The sequence below is a fragment of the Adiantum capillus-veneris genome, chromosome 7, assembly GCF_014529385.1.
Source record: "Adiantum capillus-veneris isolate H3 chromosome 7, ASM1452938v2, whole genome shotgun sequence".
Classification (NCBI taxonomy): Eukaryota; Viridiplantae; Streptophyta; class Polypodiopsida; order Polypodiales; family Pteridaceae; genus Adiantum; species Adiantum capillus-veneris.
In genome coordinates this window covers 107,668,292-107,684,783 of record NC_140937.1, presented here as the reverse complement: position 1 = coordinate 107,684,783, position 16,492 = coordinate 107,668,292, and the positions used below count along the sequence as shown (strand labels likewise).

At 43.1% G+C, this 16,492-nt stretch overlaps 1 protein-coding gene across 1 annotated transcript; it reads right to left on the bottom strand.

Moving 5' to 3' along the window:
• Positions 1 to 13,507: 13,507 nt before the first annotated feature.
• On the bottom strand, positions 13,508 to 15,757 carry LOC147454392 (glycerol-3-phosphate acyltransferase RAM2-like). The gene is made up of 2 exons (XM_086517329.1): positions 15,119 to 15,757; positions 13,508 to 14,395 (listed from the first exon to the last, which is right to left on the bottom strand). The coding sequence occupies exons 1-2, from the start codon at positions 15,755 to 15,757 to the stop codon at positions 13,508 to 13,510; spliced, it is 1,527 nt and encodes a 508-aa protein (XP_086373455.1).
• Between the last annotated feature and the right edge of the window lie 735 nt (positions 15,758 to 16,492).

The following is a 16,492-nucleotide window of genomic DNA, read 5'->3' as shown; positions in this document are numbered from 1 at the left end:
CAGGGTTGGCATCATTTGTGCATAAGTTTTATAAATTATATGTCCCGTTTCTTTTGGATGTTGTCTCAGTATGTATACCCTCTTTAGAAAAGGGCTCAATAGGTGCACAGATTTCACTGGGATGATGAAGCTCAAGAAGCATTTGACAAAGTGAAAGGCATTCTATGTCAGCTACCGATAGTGTGCCCTCCCAACCAAGAGGATGACTTCTATATTGCTATGACGGTGGGTACCGTGGCCATTGGAGTAGTGTTTTTACAGAAGGTGGGGAGAAGTTATAAGCCTATTTACTTTGAGAGCAGGGTCATCAGTCCAGGAGAGACTACTTATATAGGAGCAGAATAGCTCGTAAATTTTATGTGTTGATGGCTAACAATCTTTTGCCTGAAGTGGTATTACACTTAAATCCAGGGAAGCGAATCATGAAATGGGTGATAGAGCTTCAGGAATTTGAGTTCGAGTTCAAAGTAGATCACATGAGTCGGTCTCATTTTGGCGGATATCCTAGTCAACAAAGAGTTCCAATTACCGATTTATTCAAGGGTAGTGTGAGAGGAGGACAAAGAGGAGCCAAACTTGAAAGGGGCCTTTACTATGTGGTTTGGTGGCGATTACAGAAGGGTAACACAAAAGCAGGTGGAGGTGTGGTCATTCAAGACCCACACGGCACAATCATTTTTTCCAAAGCTTACGACTTGGAAGAGGTGCATACCAACAATGAGGTGGAGTATCTTACTTTGCATCTGGGTCTAAAGTAGTGTATTGAATTTTTCATATCAAGGTTAGTAGCAAAAGGAGATGCTCTGTTGGTTATCAGACAACTTTTGGGCCAATAGCAGGTAAAGAGGTATTCTTTCAAGGATTGTTTTTTCTCTATAAAGAAGCTTCTTGGTCCTAGTTTCATCAAAATTGATGCAACCTTGCCACCATCACCTGCCACATCATCGCACCAATTCCCACAACGACGGTGCCGTCATTGTAAAAATAGGGGGTGATATATATATTGAAAGGTAATGGGGTGAGGGGAGATGAAGTGAGCGAGGGGGGAAGAAGGAAAGCAGGAGGGATCTCTCGCTCAAGCCACAGCAAGGAAGGGAGGGCTCTCTTGCTTAAGCCACGAGAAGGAAGGGAGGTCTCTCTCTCTCTCTCTCAATCCAAGACAAAGAAGGTTTCTTGCTATTTCTTTCTTGGGACCTTGAGCCATACAAGGAAGCCAAGACTAAAAGGACCAAGGGATCTCGGTTGAGCAAGCAATGTGTTCTCTGCCTCTCTCATCCATAATCAAGAGGAGGTAGAAGGGAAGGAGGCTCGGCTTCAAGCTCTCAATTGAATCAAAAAAGCAAGCAAAGGTTTGTTCACACGCAGTTGATGATGACCTTATGCAGTTGTTGGATGATGTTCTACTTGATTTTGAGCCTCTCCAAGATAGAGAATTTTTTTCGATGCATCTTGCGAGGCTAATTAAGAGAGTCTTGCCAGAGACTTGATGTATTCAAATATGCATGATAGGGATTCCAATACTGGTGAGAGTGAAGGTACACTACCAATGCTTTTACTTGTGATTGATGATCGACAACTGGATGAGCCAGTTGCACAAGGGACATGGCAGTATCTAGTGATACATAATGTTATATGGAATGTGATGTTACCCTATGATGTGACAGATATATGCATGGTTTGGGGCAATTGAATTATATGCCATATGATCCAGGCGGTTTTCATGAATACTTGTGGGCTAACTTATGTTTATGCTCTACTGATTGGAAATTCATGTATTTTCCCTATGATCCTAGAGGATGGTGCAAAATTTTTGAAGAAATTCTCACAATGGGACAAATGATTGGTTTCCCATTTGATCCTGGGGGCTATTGAAGTGCAAGTTGCAGATTTGAAGAGTGCCACTTATCTATTGTAGCAACTTGCATGGTTTAAGGTTTTGTTCTAGATTATGCTAAGTCAGCAGAGTCTTTAGTCATGCGTTCAATAAGATTACATGGCTGGCTTCCAATTGACTTGTTTGGACAATTGATGAAGTATCTTCACATCTTTCGAGTTGGTTCTGTTACCAGAACTTGAAGTAAAGGACTTGACGGGCATTCTGTTTGCAGACATAGTAAGGCATACTTGAGCTTGACAGGGTTCCTTAAAGCTAGCTTAATGGCCAAGTCGTGTGCATCATTAACTGGAGCACTTGAGTCTTGTGGGGTTTACTAAACAGGTTTCCATAATTGAATGCTTTGAGATACGCCAAATACAGTTCAAAGATTTTTGATGGGCAGCTATCTAATGATTAATCTAGAACATGGAAGATAGGGTTGAGCCAAGCGGGTGCAGCTCCAGGTATGAAGAGTATGATCTTTTTCATGTGCATGGAGATACAATGGATATGTATGAGGAGCAGGGAGCAGTGCATGCCAATGCGTGTGGTGAGGATCAAGTGAAGGTGTCTATGTCCACCTATGAGGACATGCAGGTAGACATGGTGCAAGATTTTGCCAACTAGGGTGATGTGGCCTTGTGTACGGATGAGGACCAGGATGATGCAGTGCGGGGAGAATCTCTCTCTACTTTGGTAGAGCATGATGAAGTGGTAGACAAAGTGGTCAAAGAATGGACAATTGAAGATGATAGGCAAATGGAGCAGATCAACCTTGAGGAACCATTGGTTGAAGAAGAAGATCTTGATGATGCTAGCAAAGAGGAGTGTATGGGTTTAGAGGAGGTGGGGAGTCTAGTGAAGCAGGCGTGCCATATGGCAGATAAAGGAGATTACCTAGTTGAGTCCAAGATGTCAAAAGAGGTATGCAATGCATGGTTGAAGAGTATGCTTGTAAGTGCAACAATGAGGTATGTTATCTGCCAAATACGGAGCTCCATGGAGATGAACTCTGCATTACATGGTTGGCAGGGAGGCTCAAAATTGTTGGTTGGTACAAATGGTATGCTTACAGGTCCAGTGTGTTGATGAGGCAGGTAACCGGTGCAGAGAATTGCTAAGGTGATTTGGGCATATTGTGTGCATGGCTGGTTGCGGACATGGGTGAAGCACTATTAGAAGGTGCTACATATGTATGGAAGGAGTCAGTGCCAGGTTTTTTATCTAGGCGAAGGCTATGTGATGCAAGGGGTGGGGCAACCCACTTGAGGTTTGGCAGTAGTTGGTAGGAGTAGGGCCTTGTACATATGGTAGTCTTTTTGCGGTTTGCTCACAGTTTTGGGTAGTGTTTGCCAGTTTTTTCATTTGGTAGAAGAATAAAGATGATTTTCGATTGAACATGAATGTTCAACAAGAGGCAATGATGATGCATCCATAGTGTGTCGATCCTGGAAGAGGGCACAAGTGGTGATGTGTATGCTTATAGATGCATAGCAGAGGGCTACAATAGATGGGAAGAGCTTGGGTAGGCAATTCGCAGCGGAGGTGTATGTTGTATGTGGTTTTTTAGGCCAAAAAGGATCCAGATAGGGCCTGATAGAGCGGCAGGTAAAGAATTCCCAAGGTGCTAGTTCCTAGCTTGGATATGTAGAGCTTGAAGTGGTGAAGGAACAAGTCCAAATGGCTCATCAAATAGAGCTACGGAGCCCAAGATATTTGAGTTTGCAGTTTAAGATGCTTGCAAATATGAGACAAATACACCAAGTGATGCCAGGTGGTTCGAGCCAGTTTGGAACTATGGGTGTGTAATGCTTGATTTATGAAGCGTGTCAGTCTTTCGAGATTGGCAATCTGAGTTCTGGATGCCAAGATATGGATAGTTGAAGTTTTGCCGGGGGCCAAGTTTGTGTCGGGTTGGCCACCTCGGTAATTTGTGCCATCTGAGGCTTTTGGAGCCTCGCCAGGGTTTGGATCTCATGTACGCAGTGTGAGAAGACCACAAGAGGTGACGATATGTCAAACAGAGTATGGATCAATCGAATATTGGGGTTTGAAGTTGCGGACAATTGTTAGCAGTGTGGTATCTCGTGTTTCTTTCCAATTTTAATGTGCGTTGTCCGAGATCATTGGACATATAAAGTGGAGAGAGTGCAAGGAGAATTGGAGCCAGCAAAGACCTCTCCCGATTGGAATTTACGGCTTGATGGTTGGGTCACTGTGGTCACCGTGCAATGTTTGGCAAGCAGAGCAAAAAGGGTAAAAAATGAGGTTATTTTGAGGTTTTATGGGGGGTTTTTTCGAGCTTGAAGATGGCCACCTCTCGCGATGACACATGGCATCACTTGGACCCATATGCACATGCAAGGAATCCGAGTATGGGGTATTAATTTTGGGGCATGAGCCCTTAATGACACAAGTGAGAGCCCCCCTTGCGTGGTGCGGCGATGGCATGCTCCATGTGGGCGCTATGTGAGTGGGCTTGTTGGCGTAGGGCGGGTGATGCCGATCGCTTTTGGAGGACGGTGGCACGTGATGGCAAGGCGGCAACGATGCCTATGCGTAGATGTTGATGATATGGTGGGGTCGTTCATGCATCCCTAAGGGCAAATTTTTTTTTCCGTCGGTGCCCCGCTTGGAGGGAAGGTTCACATAGGAAACGTGGGGCTAAAGGCAAGGCCACAACCGGCGTGTCACATGCAACGAGAGAAGCCAAAAATAGATCGGGGAGCCGAAAATAGGAGGAACAGAGCTCTCACATGCCCAATAAGGGGCCAACCTTTTGCAATTTTGGGGGGGCTTTTCTAAGGAGAAGAAGGCATAGAGGAGAAGAAGAGAAGCTACACAAGATCTCAGAGGGGAGATTTTGGGCGGTACAGATCTTGAGAAGGAGATTTCGACAGTAGAGAAGAGGAGGTTTTGAAGCCTTTTTGAGCCTGCAAAAACAATCACATTTCCTTTTGTTCGTGTTGTCAAGAAGGGAGTCGCTCCGAGGTGGCATCTAACATCATCTACACTCCTCGTTGCTCGTCATCTTGGAGACAACAAATCCGTGTGATAGTAGAGATTTCTTAGAGTTGTAATAGTTTTTTTTTGGCAGTAATTGAAGGGAAGCATAGCCAACCTCGTTGTCAGCTCACTCCCCTATTTCCCCCTTCTCGTCTTTGCTCTATCCTTGTTGTTTGGTGCCGGTTTGAAAAGTGTGTGCCTCTCTAGACCTACTGTGTAAGTGAGAGAGAAAGAGAGAGCAGTTTGTGTCATGTGGGATCTGGCAGCAGGCAAGGTTAGTGTAAGCCTTTGTGTGTGTATGGTCATGTGCACGATTTGTAGGCAAAATTGTTGTGTTTTGAAGGTGAACTCTAGTGGATCGGGGTACAATGGTTATCTTGGGCTATAGAGAGGCATGCTATTTGTGTGCCGGATGTGTTTCCCTTTTCCCCCATCCAAGTGCTCATGCATGTGTGTGTAAACAGTACCCTTGGTCTGCTGTTGCATAAACTGTATCACTAAAGTGGATAATTTACTGACATTTTCATTAAGGGATGCAAAATTTGTTTCCATCACTGATATGTTTGCTTGAAGTGCTCAAAATTCTTGGATATCGATCAATTCATAAGTGTCATCTCCTCCCGTATCTTTGCGGGTACCCTTCGTGAGATTATCCGGTCACAAGCCATCATTGGGAGGATCGGGCGTATTGCGCTCGAAGTCAAAAGTCATGTCAATATCCAAATCCATGGTGACTGTGTAGTGCTAGGAAGAAATAGAGTAATACCTGGAGATCAAAAGGTTTGATTCCAACCCGTTATATCCGTCGTTGGTACCAAAAATCACCACTAACTAGCCATGCTAATGACGTGAGATTTAGGTAGGGTAGTCTAGTCACATCTGTTGCAGAACTTGGCGATTCGATTGTCGAATCCCAAACCGTTGTCAATAGGTCGATCTTTGAACACTTTGCAATTAGTTGGGATGAATAAAGAACGACGACCGTCTCTAGTAAAAAATTGAGCATTTTTTGAACTTTGGAAATTTTTGCAAAAATTCAATCGCTTGCCAATGAATGTTCCGGCTCTAGCCGAGGTTGTCATTGTTTTCACCGTCAATAGGAGTGGATGATTCTAGACGTGGCAACTTTCCCTAAGGAGAGAAAACCCCTCTTTTTTTATTTGTCCTAAGGCCGAGGGCCTTTGGGCACCATGGTGTGAAATACAAGGCTCACCACATGCGCCTGGTAGCCGAGGGGGCAAGGGTTGCACACAGAGCTCAATAGAGTGCTCCTTGGTGTTAGCTCCAGTGTTGAGAACTCCTCCTCATGGCCTTGTGCATCTGTCAAGCCCCACCATGTGGTGTTTGGAGTTGGTCGACACCCCACCTCCCCTCTCGTCAAGAGGCCTTGCACACGAGATTGCCCTCCTTCGTCTTCATCCCCTCCTAGCAAGAGGTCACTTCCACGGCTCTCTTTGCATGCACATGCAGAACCATGAGAGGACCACGCATGCCCTTGTCTAAAATTTCCCATGGAACTTCCTTCTTGGATTCACCACCCAACCTCCCGTATATATAGTCGTTGGCCTGAATCCCCAGTCCCCACTGGTAGTTGGCCTCTTGGCCCGGGTCCATGACCCCCCCTGGATATGCCCTTGGCATGAAATATATTCTAGACGTGATACGTTCAGAGTTCATGAATGGGGATCACTGGACTTCGTATGGTCTACAGTTTAAAGTTTCTACAAAGGCAACTGATGCTCAAGATGGCATTGCTTTCAGGTACAAAGTTGAGGAGAGCAACACCAAGGTGTATCTAGTTGGAAGTGACTATTGGGGTGTTCATGGTAGCTTCTTCATCGACTTGGTCTCACTATTTATGTCCACTATGAGTTGCAGAGAGGGTGTTAGAGTTTTGGAATCTCAAGTGAATTGCTCAATGTGATCCCATTATCTGGTTTGGCTTTTAGGTATCAAAGTCTTGGAAATGCGACAAGTGTTCAATATGTATGAGTCACTGAAGCAAAAGGTATCAAATGGCATTTTCTTTTATTTCCTGCTCTTTGGCTAGAGACATTAAATGGGATTTACAATCAGTCAAGAATGTTCTTCAAGGGCTTATCGACATGTGTACAGACCCCACACATGCATTGTCGATTGCATTTATCAATGAAGAGCACATTAGTATGGTGAAGGAAGCAATTAAATCTATTGCCAAATGGTGCGTTGATAGATTTATACATGACTGCCAAGGACATTTGTAACTTAGATCACAATTCATCATTGATAAATGGAGAGACAATAGGAGAGACATTGGTGAACAATGACATTCAACAATCTACTTCAGATAGTGAAGACACGGAGAAAGATGTTGAGAAAGATCAAGTGATGATTAGGACAACCAAGATGAAGCCATTTGTGGACTTGACTCTATCTATGTTTTGTAGAGAAAATAAAGTTGACATTGATCTTTTCTCCAAGCTTGTTGTCAGTAAGCAAGCACTCCTAATGAAGAGAAAGCTAGTAATTGTTGTTCCTTCACAACTCCAAGTGACAGAGCTGGAAGTAGAGTTGTAGAGTATTTCAAAGGGGTCAAAACAACTTACGGCATGGTTGAGATCTGGAGAGAGCTCAAAAGGAAAGGAGAAGATTCTGGATAACCAAAGTAGTGAGGAATCCTCAGAGGAACTCAAGATTGAAGGTATCTCTTCATGTACCCCGATACCCAAAGAGACTTTGGAAAGATCTAGGGATGTTGTTCTGGCCAAAATAAGAGAGTTCTTTACCACATGTGTAAATGCACCTTTGTTCTCCATCCACCTTGGTTAATCAATTTCTTTTTTTCTAATTTCATCTTGTGTAACGACTCAGCTAACTAGAAAGAAAAAGAGTCAAAAATGTCTTGGCATTAGCTATATAAAAGTCCAACTTTATGGAGAACAAGCTATCTGATTAAAATGGATACTATCGGATGAATGAGAAAGAAGGTTACATGATGATCAATAGCTATGAAACGTAATGTGGATCTAATCGTGAAGCCTTGCAGTATCGTTCAAGGGATGTAAATGATTTGGTGATAGAAGGAGTGTGAGACACATCCTCACAACAAAATATACCACCTAGACAAGCTTGGAGTTGAGGTCATGTTTAAGCCCCTCTCAAAATTTGAAAGAGCATTTCACTTGGACCCTCGGCATACATTGTTCATTGATGACACACCTTACAAGATTTGTGTGAACCCTAAAGACAACTATGTATATCCACCAACCTTTCATTTGCTGCGAGGAGATAATATTCTATTACAAGAATTGCTTCCATATTTAATATGCTTGGACCTTGAGGTTGATATCCGGCCATTTATAAAAAACAAAAATTATGGAAAACGTTTGATGCTAGGGATCCATGGTATGTGCAAATAGAGGATCTAGTAAAAGAGATCTCTACTCAAATTAATGCATGGGTGACACAGATACATGCCAACAACTCTACTCATGAAGAAATTGGAGAGAACTCCACAATTATCATGGAGGACATAGTCCATACACAAAATCAGATTGTGCCCTATGCGAGCAAGCCATTATTTGCGCTAAATAAAGAGAAAATAGAACTTCTAAGGGAAATCCCACCAAACTCTAAACTAAATGGCCCTATTGCAGTATACTATGCCACACAACTTGGATATAGAGGAAGAACACTTCAACTTCATGTTGCAAAGAATTACTTGATACATCTTAATAGGTGCTATAATATCTCATAGTTCAAAGGCTTTGTGTTTGCTATATTGTATGCGATGTTCATTGTACATTGCTTTATTTGTAGCTAGATATTTGTGTCAAAACAAATTGAAGTGTAAAATTATGTGTGAGAATACTTCAAGTGAGTATGCTCATATCATGAATGACATGGTTCATGGTTTAATGAATTGATGGTTTCTCTTTTGTTTAGGTATTATCTCCGTCCTGAACCTAAGGTTATAGACCAAGTTAATTTGTGTTTTCTCTTTTGATTGGTTTGTATCTCCCTTCTGAACCCAAGGATATGGTTTCATGGTTTAATAAATTTGTGCTTTCCCTTTTTTTTGGTGTGTATCTCTATTCTGAACCCAAGGATTTAGACCAAAAAAATTTATATTTTGAAATTCTAAATCAATTGGAAAGTCTTTTATTTATATTGTCTACTCAAAAGGGTTCAAAAAAGAGAAGAGAAAATGTAAGAGATCTCATGTGTCAAGAAGCAAGGAAGGGTTGATTTGAAAACATATCAAAACATTAATCCAGACCTAGATTTGGACAATTGTCCAAATCCCAAACCCAAATTTCATAGACTATCTTTCATGCAACAAGTGTGCTACATCCAGCCTAGAAGTTTGCAAAACCAAAGGTAGAAGTTAAATTGTATGTGAGATAGTTCTATTGATTTGTACGTTGGCATCGTGAACGACATGGTCTCATGGTTAACACAATTTATTCTCTTTTCTTGGTTTAGATCTCATCTCAATGTTTACCAACATGTTGAGACTGTAATGCACATAAAACTCACAACCCTATGGGAGATCTTTTCTCTCAACATGAAAAAACCATAGAATTTTTGGTTAGAAAAAGGTGGTGATGTTTTTATGGTTTAAGATCTTTATGCTTGTCTCCTTACTTGGAATACATCTTGGTGTTTATCAATACCATCAATCATATATGAGAATAATGATCTCTTTGGCTTTTCATACGAAAATGTGCATAAGAACTATGCACCCACCTCAAAGCTTAGCACATAGACCCTAAACATAGAAGATATTTTTCTCAACTTATAAACATTACATAATTCTTTTATTATGGAAATCAAAAATTCTAAAGTGGGGATTTTGGATTTTCCCATTTTATCGAATATAGTGTTTAAACTTTGGAACTTGGATTTAGCCCGAATTCACCCCGAACATTTTTTATTTCAGAGTCTATGATTTAGATACATTGGTTAAGAGTAAGGGCTAGAAAAAGGCCCTTACACCATGCTCCACTTCTTCCCTCTTTGCACCACAGAGCGGTCTGCAAGCACACACCTCCGCAGGCACCAACTCACACACAAAGAGCTAGAGAAAAGGAAGAAGGGGAGAGACGACACCAAAAAGTGGGGGAATGGCATAGTATTTCTTAGCAAAGAGATTTTACTACCATCACATCGCTAAAATGGCCAGATTCAACACAAAACAACTCCATGATTGGCCTCTGTCGGCTTCAATGGTGCCCAAAAAGGCCCTCAAATGGGCCAAAAATGTTCCTTTATAGAGCCTCATAGGCTATTTTTAGCAATTCAATGAGCATCGGACACTTGTTCACTTAACTCGGAGATATTTCATGCAAAACAGACTCTTAACAAGCCTTATTGACTTCTATTTCCTCTCTCTCTCATTGCTCCTGAGTACCTGTGAGGCAAGGGTCCGCTTGCACTAGCGCTAGCACTAGTGGCCCCCCCCCCCCCCCCCCCCCCCCGTCCCCCCCTTGCTTCAAAAGTTTGGTACTCATAAGAGAAACATGACAGCACCCTACAGATCTACCTTGTCATCATTACGTGGACCACCGATATAAGCCCAAAACGACAACGAGGACTGCCTATTCCGACCTTGAGCACCACGTGCAACGGTAGGGTCGTAGAGGCGACGATAGCCACCATAGTCACTCCGAGGGAAGCTCCTCTCTCTCTCTCTCTTTCTCTCTCTCTCTCTCTCTCTCTCTCTCTCTCTCTCTCTCTCTCTCTCTCTCTCTCTCTCTCTCTCTCTCTCTCTCTCTCTCTCTCTCTCTCGCTCGCTCGCTTGTGATGCCCATAAAATGACGAGTACCTATCCTTTATACCCTACACTTGAGCATCCTGGTATTTACTCTAGGACCAATGGGCTACCATGTGGCGAGCTCTCATGGTATCACCCTTTTAGACACTCCCCAAAGCTCACAATCCATCACACAAAATCTCAAAAATTCCACCTTTCCCTGCCACTTTTAGGGAACTGCAGTTTGATGCCCAATGTTATGACCATCGAGCTACAAAGTCGTACCAACAATTTATCTTGTCAACTTCAAACCATACAAATCGCAATTGGATCCTTCTTGGCCCATAATCCAAGGCAATCAAAATTGTAAAAAATCGTTTGGCATTTCTTGGTTGGCACCCGTCTCGGCTTCATCTTGCTCTAACTCCACATTGTAGACTCCAATTGAGAAGAAATCGCTTCCTCCTAGCTCCATATAGTGCATACTTTCTTTCAAAACCCTGTCGAGCTTTAAAAACCCCCTAATGGCACATTTCTTGAGGTGGTCAAGCTGGCCCAAAATTGGCCCCTAGCAAAACTTCAAACAACTATATCTCTCTCATTTTGGCTTCGATTGACAGTCCAAAAAGGCAGACACACTCCACAAAATAGGCTCCACCCATCCATCCCTTCAAACAAGGTTTTCCACCTATCTCCACTTGCCATGTTTGTGCCAAAATCTGCAATGTAATCTAGCTTCAAACTTCAATACCCTGCACTCTACAGCTCCGTTTGATGAGCCGTCTGGACCAGCACCCTTTTCACTTTAAGCTCTACAATCTTAAGAAAAAAAATAACACACCTCAAATCATCTTTGCCTGCTATCAAAATTTGCCCTTTTGGAGCCCTTTTTGGCCTATAAAACCACATGAGTCATACTTGGCCTAGCTACCCTGGATCTTTGTATCTATCCCAGCTCTTTGCCATGAACACCACAGTACTAAATTTGGGAATTTTCCAATTCCCACTTTAAACTAGAGCTTAAGATTTGACCACATGATCAAATCTTAGCCAAATTTTTCAGAGCATGGCTTGGAAGACTTTTTCAAGTACTAACTTGTGGAAGGCTTTGGTATTGAAAAAACAGTTTGAGATTTTTCCATATGGCTAAATCTTCAAGACATTAGTGATTCCCAAATTGTCTCTAAAGTCTCAAACTCTCTAATATGATATGCATGCACCTGCTAGCATATCCATACTTGCTTGTGCCATCTTCTATTGTCGACCAGCTTTGGTTGCACCAGCATCATGCCGGCATGCATTTCCCTGTGTTGTTTTTTTTAAGAAGTGTCTAGCGTTTTGTCCACTCATTGACACTTTCTGGGAGATCTCATGGGCCTCCCTGTTCTTTGCAACAAGAATTGACACATTTCCACCGTGGTAGTAGCCAATGGAACTAAGAAATGTCTCCACCCATTAGATCACCTTTTGGGACTTTTGCAATGGCTTCATTGTGAAAGCATATTCAATGTGGAGCTTTAGTAGCCTATCACAAATGTGCATGAATGCGTGCAATGTACAAAAATATACATTAAATAGAGAAAATGGAAATATTGGATTGGAAGCCTTGTCCTTTAGTGCACGATCTGGGGCACTGAACATGGGGCATCTCAAAACAGATGGGTCTCCTAAGATCTCGTCAAAGTAAGATTAAGTGCAAGAGTCATAAGATCTAAGAGTTAAAGGGTCTGATGTCACACCCCATGTAGCATTGAAGAGGTGTGGCACATAAACTTGTCTGGTTGGTGTTGATTTTATACCACTAATATGTACTTTGGAATCCTTTTGGAGGTTGCATTCATGAAGGGAGGTGAAGCGGTCTCGTTTGTAGAGTGGCACATGACAAAGGTGTTCTAGCATGCTCTCAATGAAGTGAGATTCTTTGTATCCATGATTGGAGTAGGTGGGTGAGTCTCATTTGCATCTTCATTAGACTAGCTTCATGAGGCAGTTTGATTAGGTACATACACTAATTAGCTTCACAAATTCTGAGTTGAGGGGATCTTTGTTGTGCCTTTTAAGCCAATTATGTAATTAGAGGAGACTTCATACTAGTTATGATTTTGTGCATGAATTATCACTTTAAATAGGTCTTGTTGAAAGATATTATCCCAATACTGTTCTTGAGGGAGCCTATAACTTGTACACCAACTAATCACCATGAAAGTGTCATTGTCTAAACGGTTTTTAATAAGCCCAATACTTCTGTAAAAACTTATCACCAACTAATCACCATGAAAATTTCTGTGTAGAAATCAAGTTCCTATGGTACCAAAAGCATACTAAAAGTGGTTACTACAGGAGGGTGTAAGGCACTGATTGAACATTTGACATGTGACTATTGAACATCATTTGCAAGATCCTTGACTGGTAACACTATGCCCATGTTTTACACGCTTTGAGACATGACAGAGAGACATTGTGTACATTATTTGAGAGGTAGAACTATTGAATAGTACACGATCGTTTTTTGCTACCATTCTTGCACTATCATGCCTATGAAGGAAGGCCTACAATCATATTTTTATGGAGAAATGTTGTAAAATGGTAAACCTTAGGATCATTCTATATTAGTCTTTAGACCATTCCAACTATCTTTTTTTGTGGCAGCACTCACATTCCCGTGAGCATGATACAAAGCATTCCGAACGAGCTTTCAGAGGGTCGCCTCATTGCACTCGAACCCATCACCCAAGTGACAAAGGACAAGTACTCAATCAACCAAGCTAGCTCCCATCGGCAGACCATTCGAATTATCTTAAGGGTAACTTCATGGTCGCTCTTGAAAGCTTTAATAAGTTAGGAATGGAGTGCTAGAATACGTATTTTATTTAAGTTGGAAGCTAATTTAATTAACAACCAGTGACTTTGGAAGGAGGTAGGTGGGAAGAGACAGATCCATCTGTTCCAGCAAGGGCTTTGTACTTATCTTTGCGAGTGAAGGAGGTGCAATCAAAGTTGAGGGTACCAGCAAGGACACGTTGGATGTAGTTGGCCACTTCAAAGGATGTCTTACCAGCAGCGCAAGTCAACTCATGTGGTAGCTCATCTAGGAACGTGAGCTCATACAATGGTCGTGGATTCATAAAGAAGTAGAAGCAATCCATCCCCTTCCACCCACGTGCTGTGGTGGCATGAAACATGCCCATCCTTGTATTCATTGCCACGGGCACTATATGGTCTGCAAGCTCTGCAAATAGCGCACTAAACCTTAGCAAAAATGGTTCCCTGCATGTCGTTCCCTCTGGACATATCACCAAATCTCCCTCCTCTAGAAGCTTGCGGATATTCGATGCATCTTTTTCCCTGTCCCTTGATAGCCGAACCGTTTTAACCGGTGAAATTATCTCTGACACACGCGATAGTGAGTAGGTGACAGCACTCACTGGTCGTCGCACTGCGCATGAGACAAAAATAGGGTCCAAGAGCGTTCGATGTGTACATACAAAGAGCACGCCGTGCTTTCGGGTGCCCATATCAAGAGGGGGCTTGCCTTTGACCACCACGCGGACACCCAAACAATGGAAGACATAGTAGACAATGCGCATCGGTAGCAATGCGCCTGCAGCTACCCGAACAAATGCTAAGAGAAAACCGATGGGCAACCATAGCAATGTGACCAATGCCCAACCCGGTGTGGGACTCCTCACTAGTCTACCATCGTGGAACACAATTTGTTTGGATAGCTTGCTTGGGTGTAGCGCCTCCACCTTTGGGTGCCTTGGCACCACGAACCCCTCCTACAACAAATTTCCAGGTAAATACTTTGATTTGAGACGTTTGCATTAAAATGCGTTTGCTTTTACATACACTTTCACTTTTAATGCAAAGCCTAGAGTTAGGTCTCCCCAATCTCGAAAAATTAAAAATCCTTTTAAAACATTTGGAGTGCATAAGCGAAGGGTGAGTTTTGGAAATGAAAAGACCATGATAGTGAAAAGTCAAAATACTTTTTGTTTGCATAGAAATATACATGGTAGAATGCAATTATACATTTGTGTTATTCTTCTTCTTTTTTTTCCAAGAGTCTTCAAGCCGACCATTAGAGCCATTGGGAAAACCTTTTATTTTATTTAGAGCCATTAGGAATACCTTTTAATTTGAAATTAATAGGTCTCTCCAATTTTGAAAAAATAAAAATAGTTCATTAGCGAAGGTGGTTTACGATTTAAGGCGTTAAAAGAAATTAGAAGGGTTTGATGAAATATTGAACATCAATTGTTTGCTAAATAGAGTAGCTTCATAAATCTCCTCTCTTTCTTTCTCTCTCTCTCTCCAACCAAAACAGAAAACAAAAAGTTGAGGAAATCGGATGCCTATATAGGAAAGGTCTCTTAATTTTTTTTGAACCGTTAGAAATACCCATTAATGCAAAGCATAAAGGTTCGTCCCTTACTAAGATTTTATCGTGTGAGAGAGAGAGAGAGAGAGAGAGAGAGAGAGAGACCCTAATACCCTAATACCTTGCACATTGCCAAAAAAGGGAAGTCGCTAGCTCGATCACCGAGGCCGATGTCGGGAACCTCATCGGAGAAATGCTTGCGAATGGCAGCTTGTTTGTTATCACCAACAATGACGCCGGGCGCCTTCACAAACCCGGTCGCATGGCCGGAGCGTGTGAACTCAAGCTCAGAGCCAATGACGAGGTCGGCGCCCAAGAAGTCCTGGGCAAAGGGCTCGACGAAGAGGCGGGGGTTGGCGGTCAAGAGGCAGCGTTTACCGAAGGCGGAGAAGACACACCAAGTATCTGGATGGACATCGGCGATGTAGAATTTGGGCAGGACGGCGCGGGCAACGGAGGCGATGTCGCGCTCTTTGACGCCGGCACAGGAGAGGAAGATCAAGAGTTTGATGGCGGCGGCCTCGGAGATGAAGTGGTAGAGCAGCCAGGCTAGAGGGGAGCATAAGAGAATTAGGGCGAAGCGCAACACCCCTGAAGCCTCGAAGGCGACCAGCATATAATAAGGAAAGGCGCTGCTGCTCCGCAACAGCGTCCCGTCCAAGTCGGAAACCACCGTCTGCTTCTCCCTCCCCTCAGAGCTGCAGTCCTTGATGGCTTTGAACCTGTTCGACTCCATTTCCATACCCTCCTTCTTCCTCATTGAGGAGCTGCACCCCATACACTCTCTCTCGCTCTCTCTTTCTCTCTTAGCAGCTTGCACGTTTCTAGCCTCTAATGGTCTATATATATACAGACACGTAGAGACAAAGATACTACAGACAACATCCTTGTAAAGGCTTTGGTTTGCCCGAGGCCCCATCCACTTTAGGACAACTGCCTCAACAAGTTATTTGGCCATTTATATGAGCTCGTAATCACCACAAGCAACAAGCGATGCCACGGCAGGCCATTCTTGGGCTGCCACGTTATCTAGAGGGACTCTAGCCTACGACCTCTCCTGCCCGCTACGACCTCTCGACTCTCGAGCCTTTAATCATCTCCGGCCTCCATTCTATGGCCCCACAACCCTCAGGACTACAACCTCCTCTGCCCCTGCCTATCCCCGGTTGAGAAACTCTCCCACACCGCCTGCGAAACACACACAACTATAGAGTCGTGTAGACTGTGTGTGTGTGTGTGTGTGTGTGAGAGAGAGAGAGAGAGAGAGAGAAACATACGTGCAGATAGAGATAGAGGGAATTCCTTTTTTTCCATCCAAACATGGAATCGTAGGCAGATTCCATCTAAGGGCATGGTCACGAAGGGCTTAGTTCTCACCAGGCCTCTAGAGCGTCCACCGTCAGAGAGAGAAAGGGCTAGGCGTAGAGAGAGAGAGAGAGAGAGAGAGAGAGAGAGAGAGAGAGAGAGAGAGAGCAAGTGTTGACCGGGAGTAGGC

Excerpts from the sequence above, each read along its gene's own strand:
- LOC147454392 (XM_086517329.1), bottom strand. The coding sequence starts at position 15,757 with ATGAGGAAGAAGGAGGGTATGGAAATGGAGTCGAACAGGTTCAAAGCC. Across the intron at positions 14,396-15,118 it reads CTTTTTTGGCAATGTGCAAG|GAGGGGTTCGTGGTGCCAAG; the intron begins GTATTAGGGTAT and ends AATTTGTTGTAG.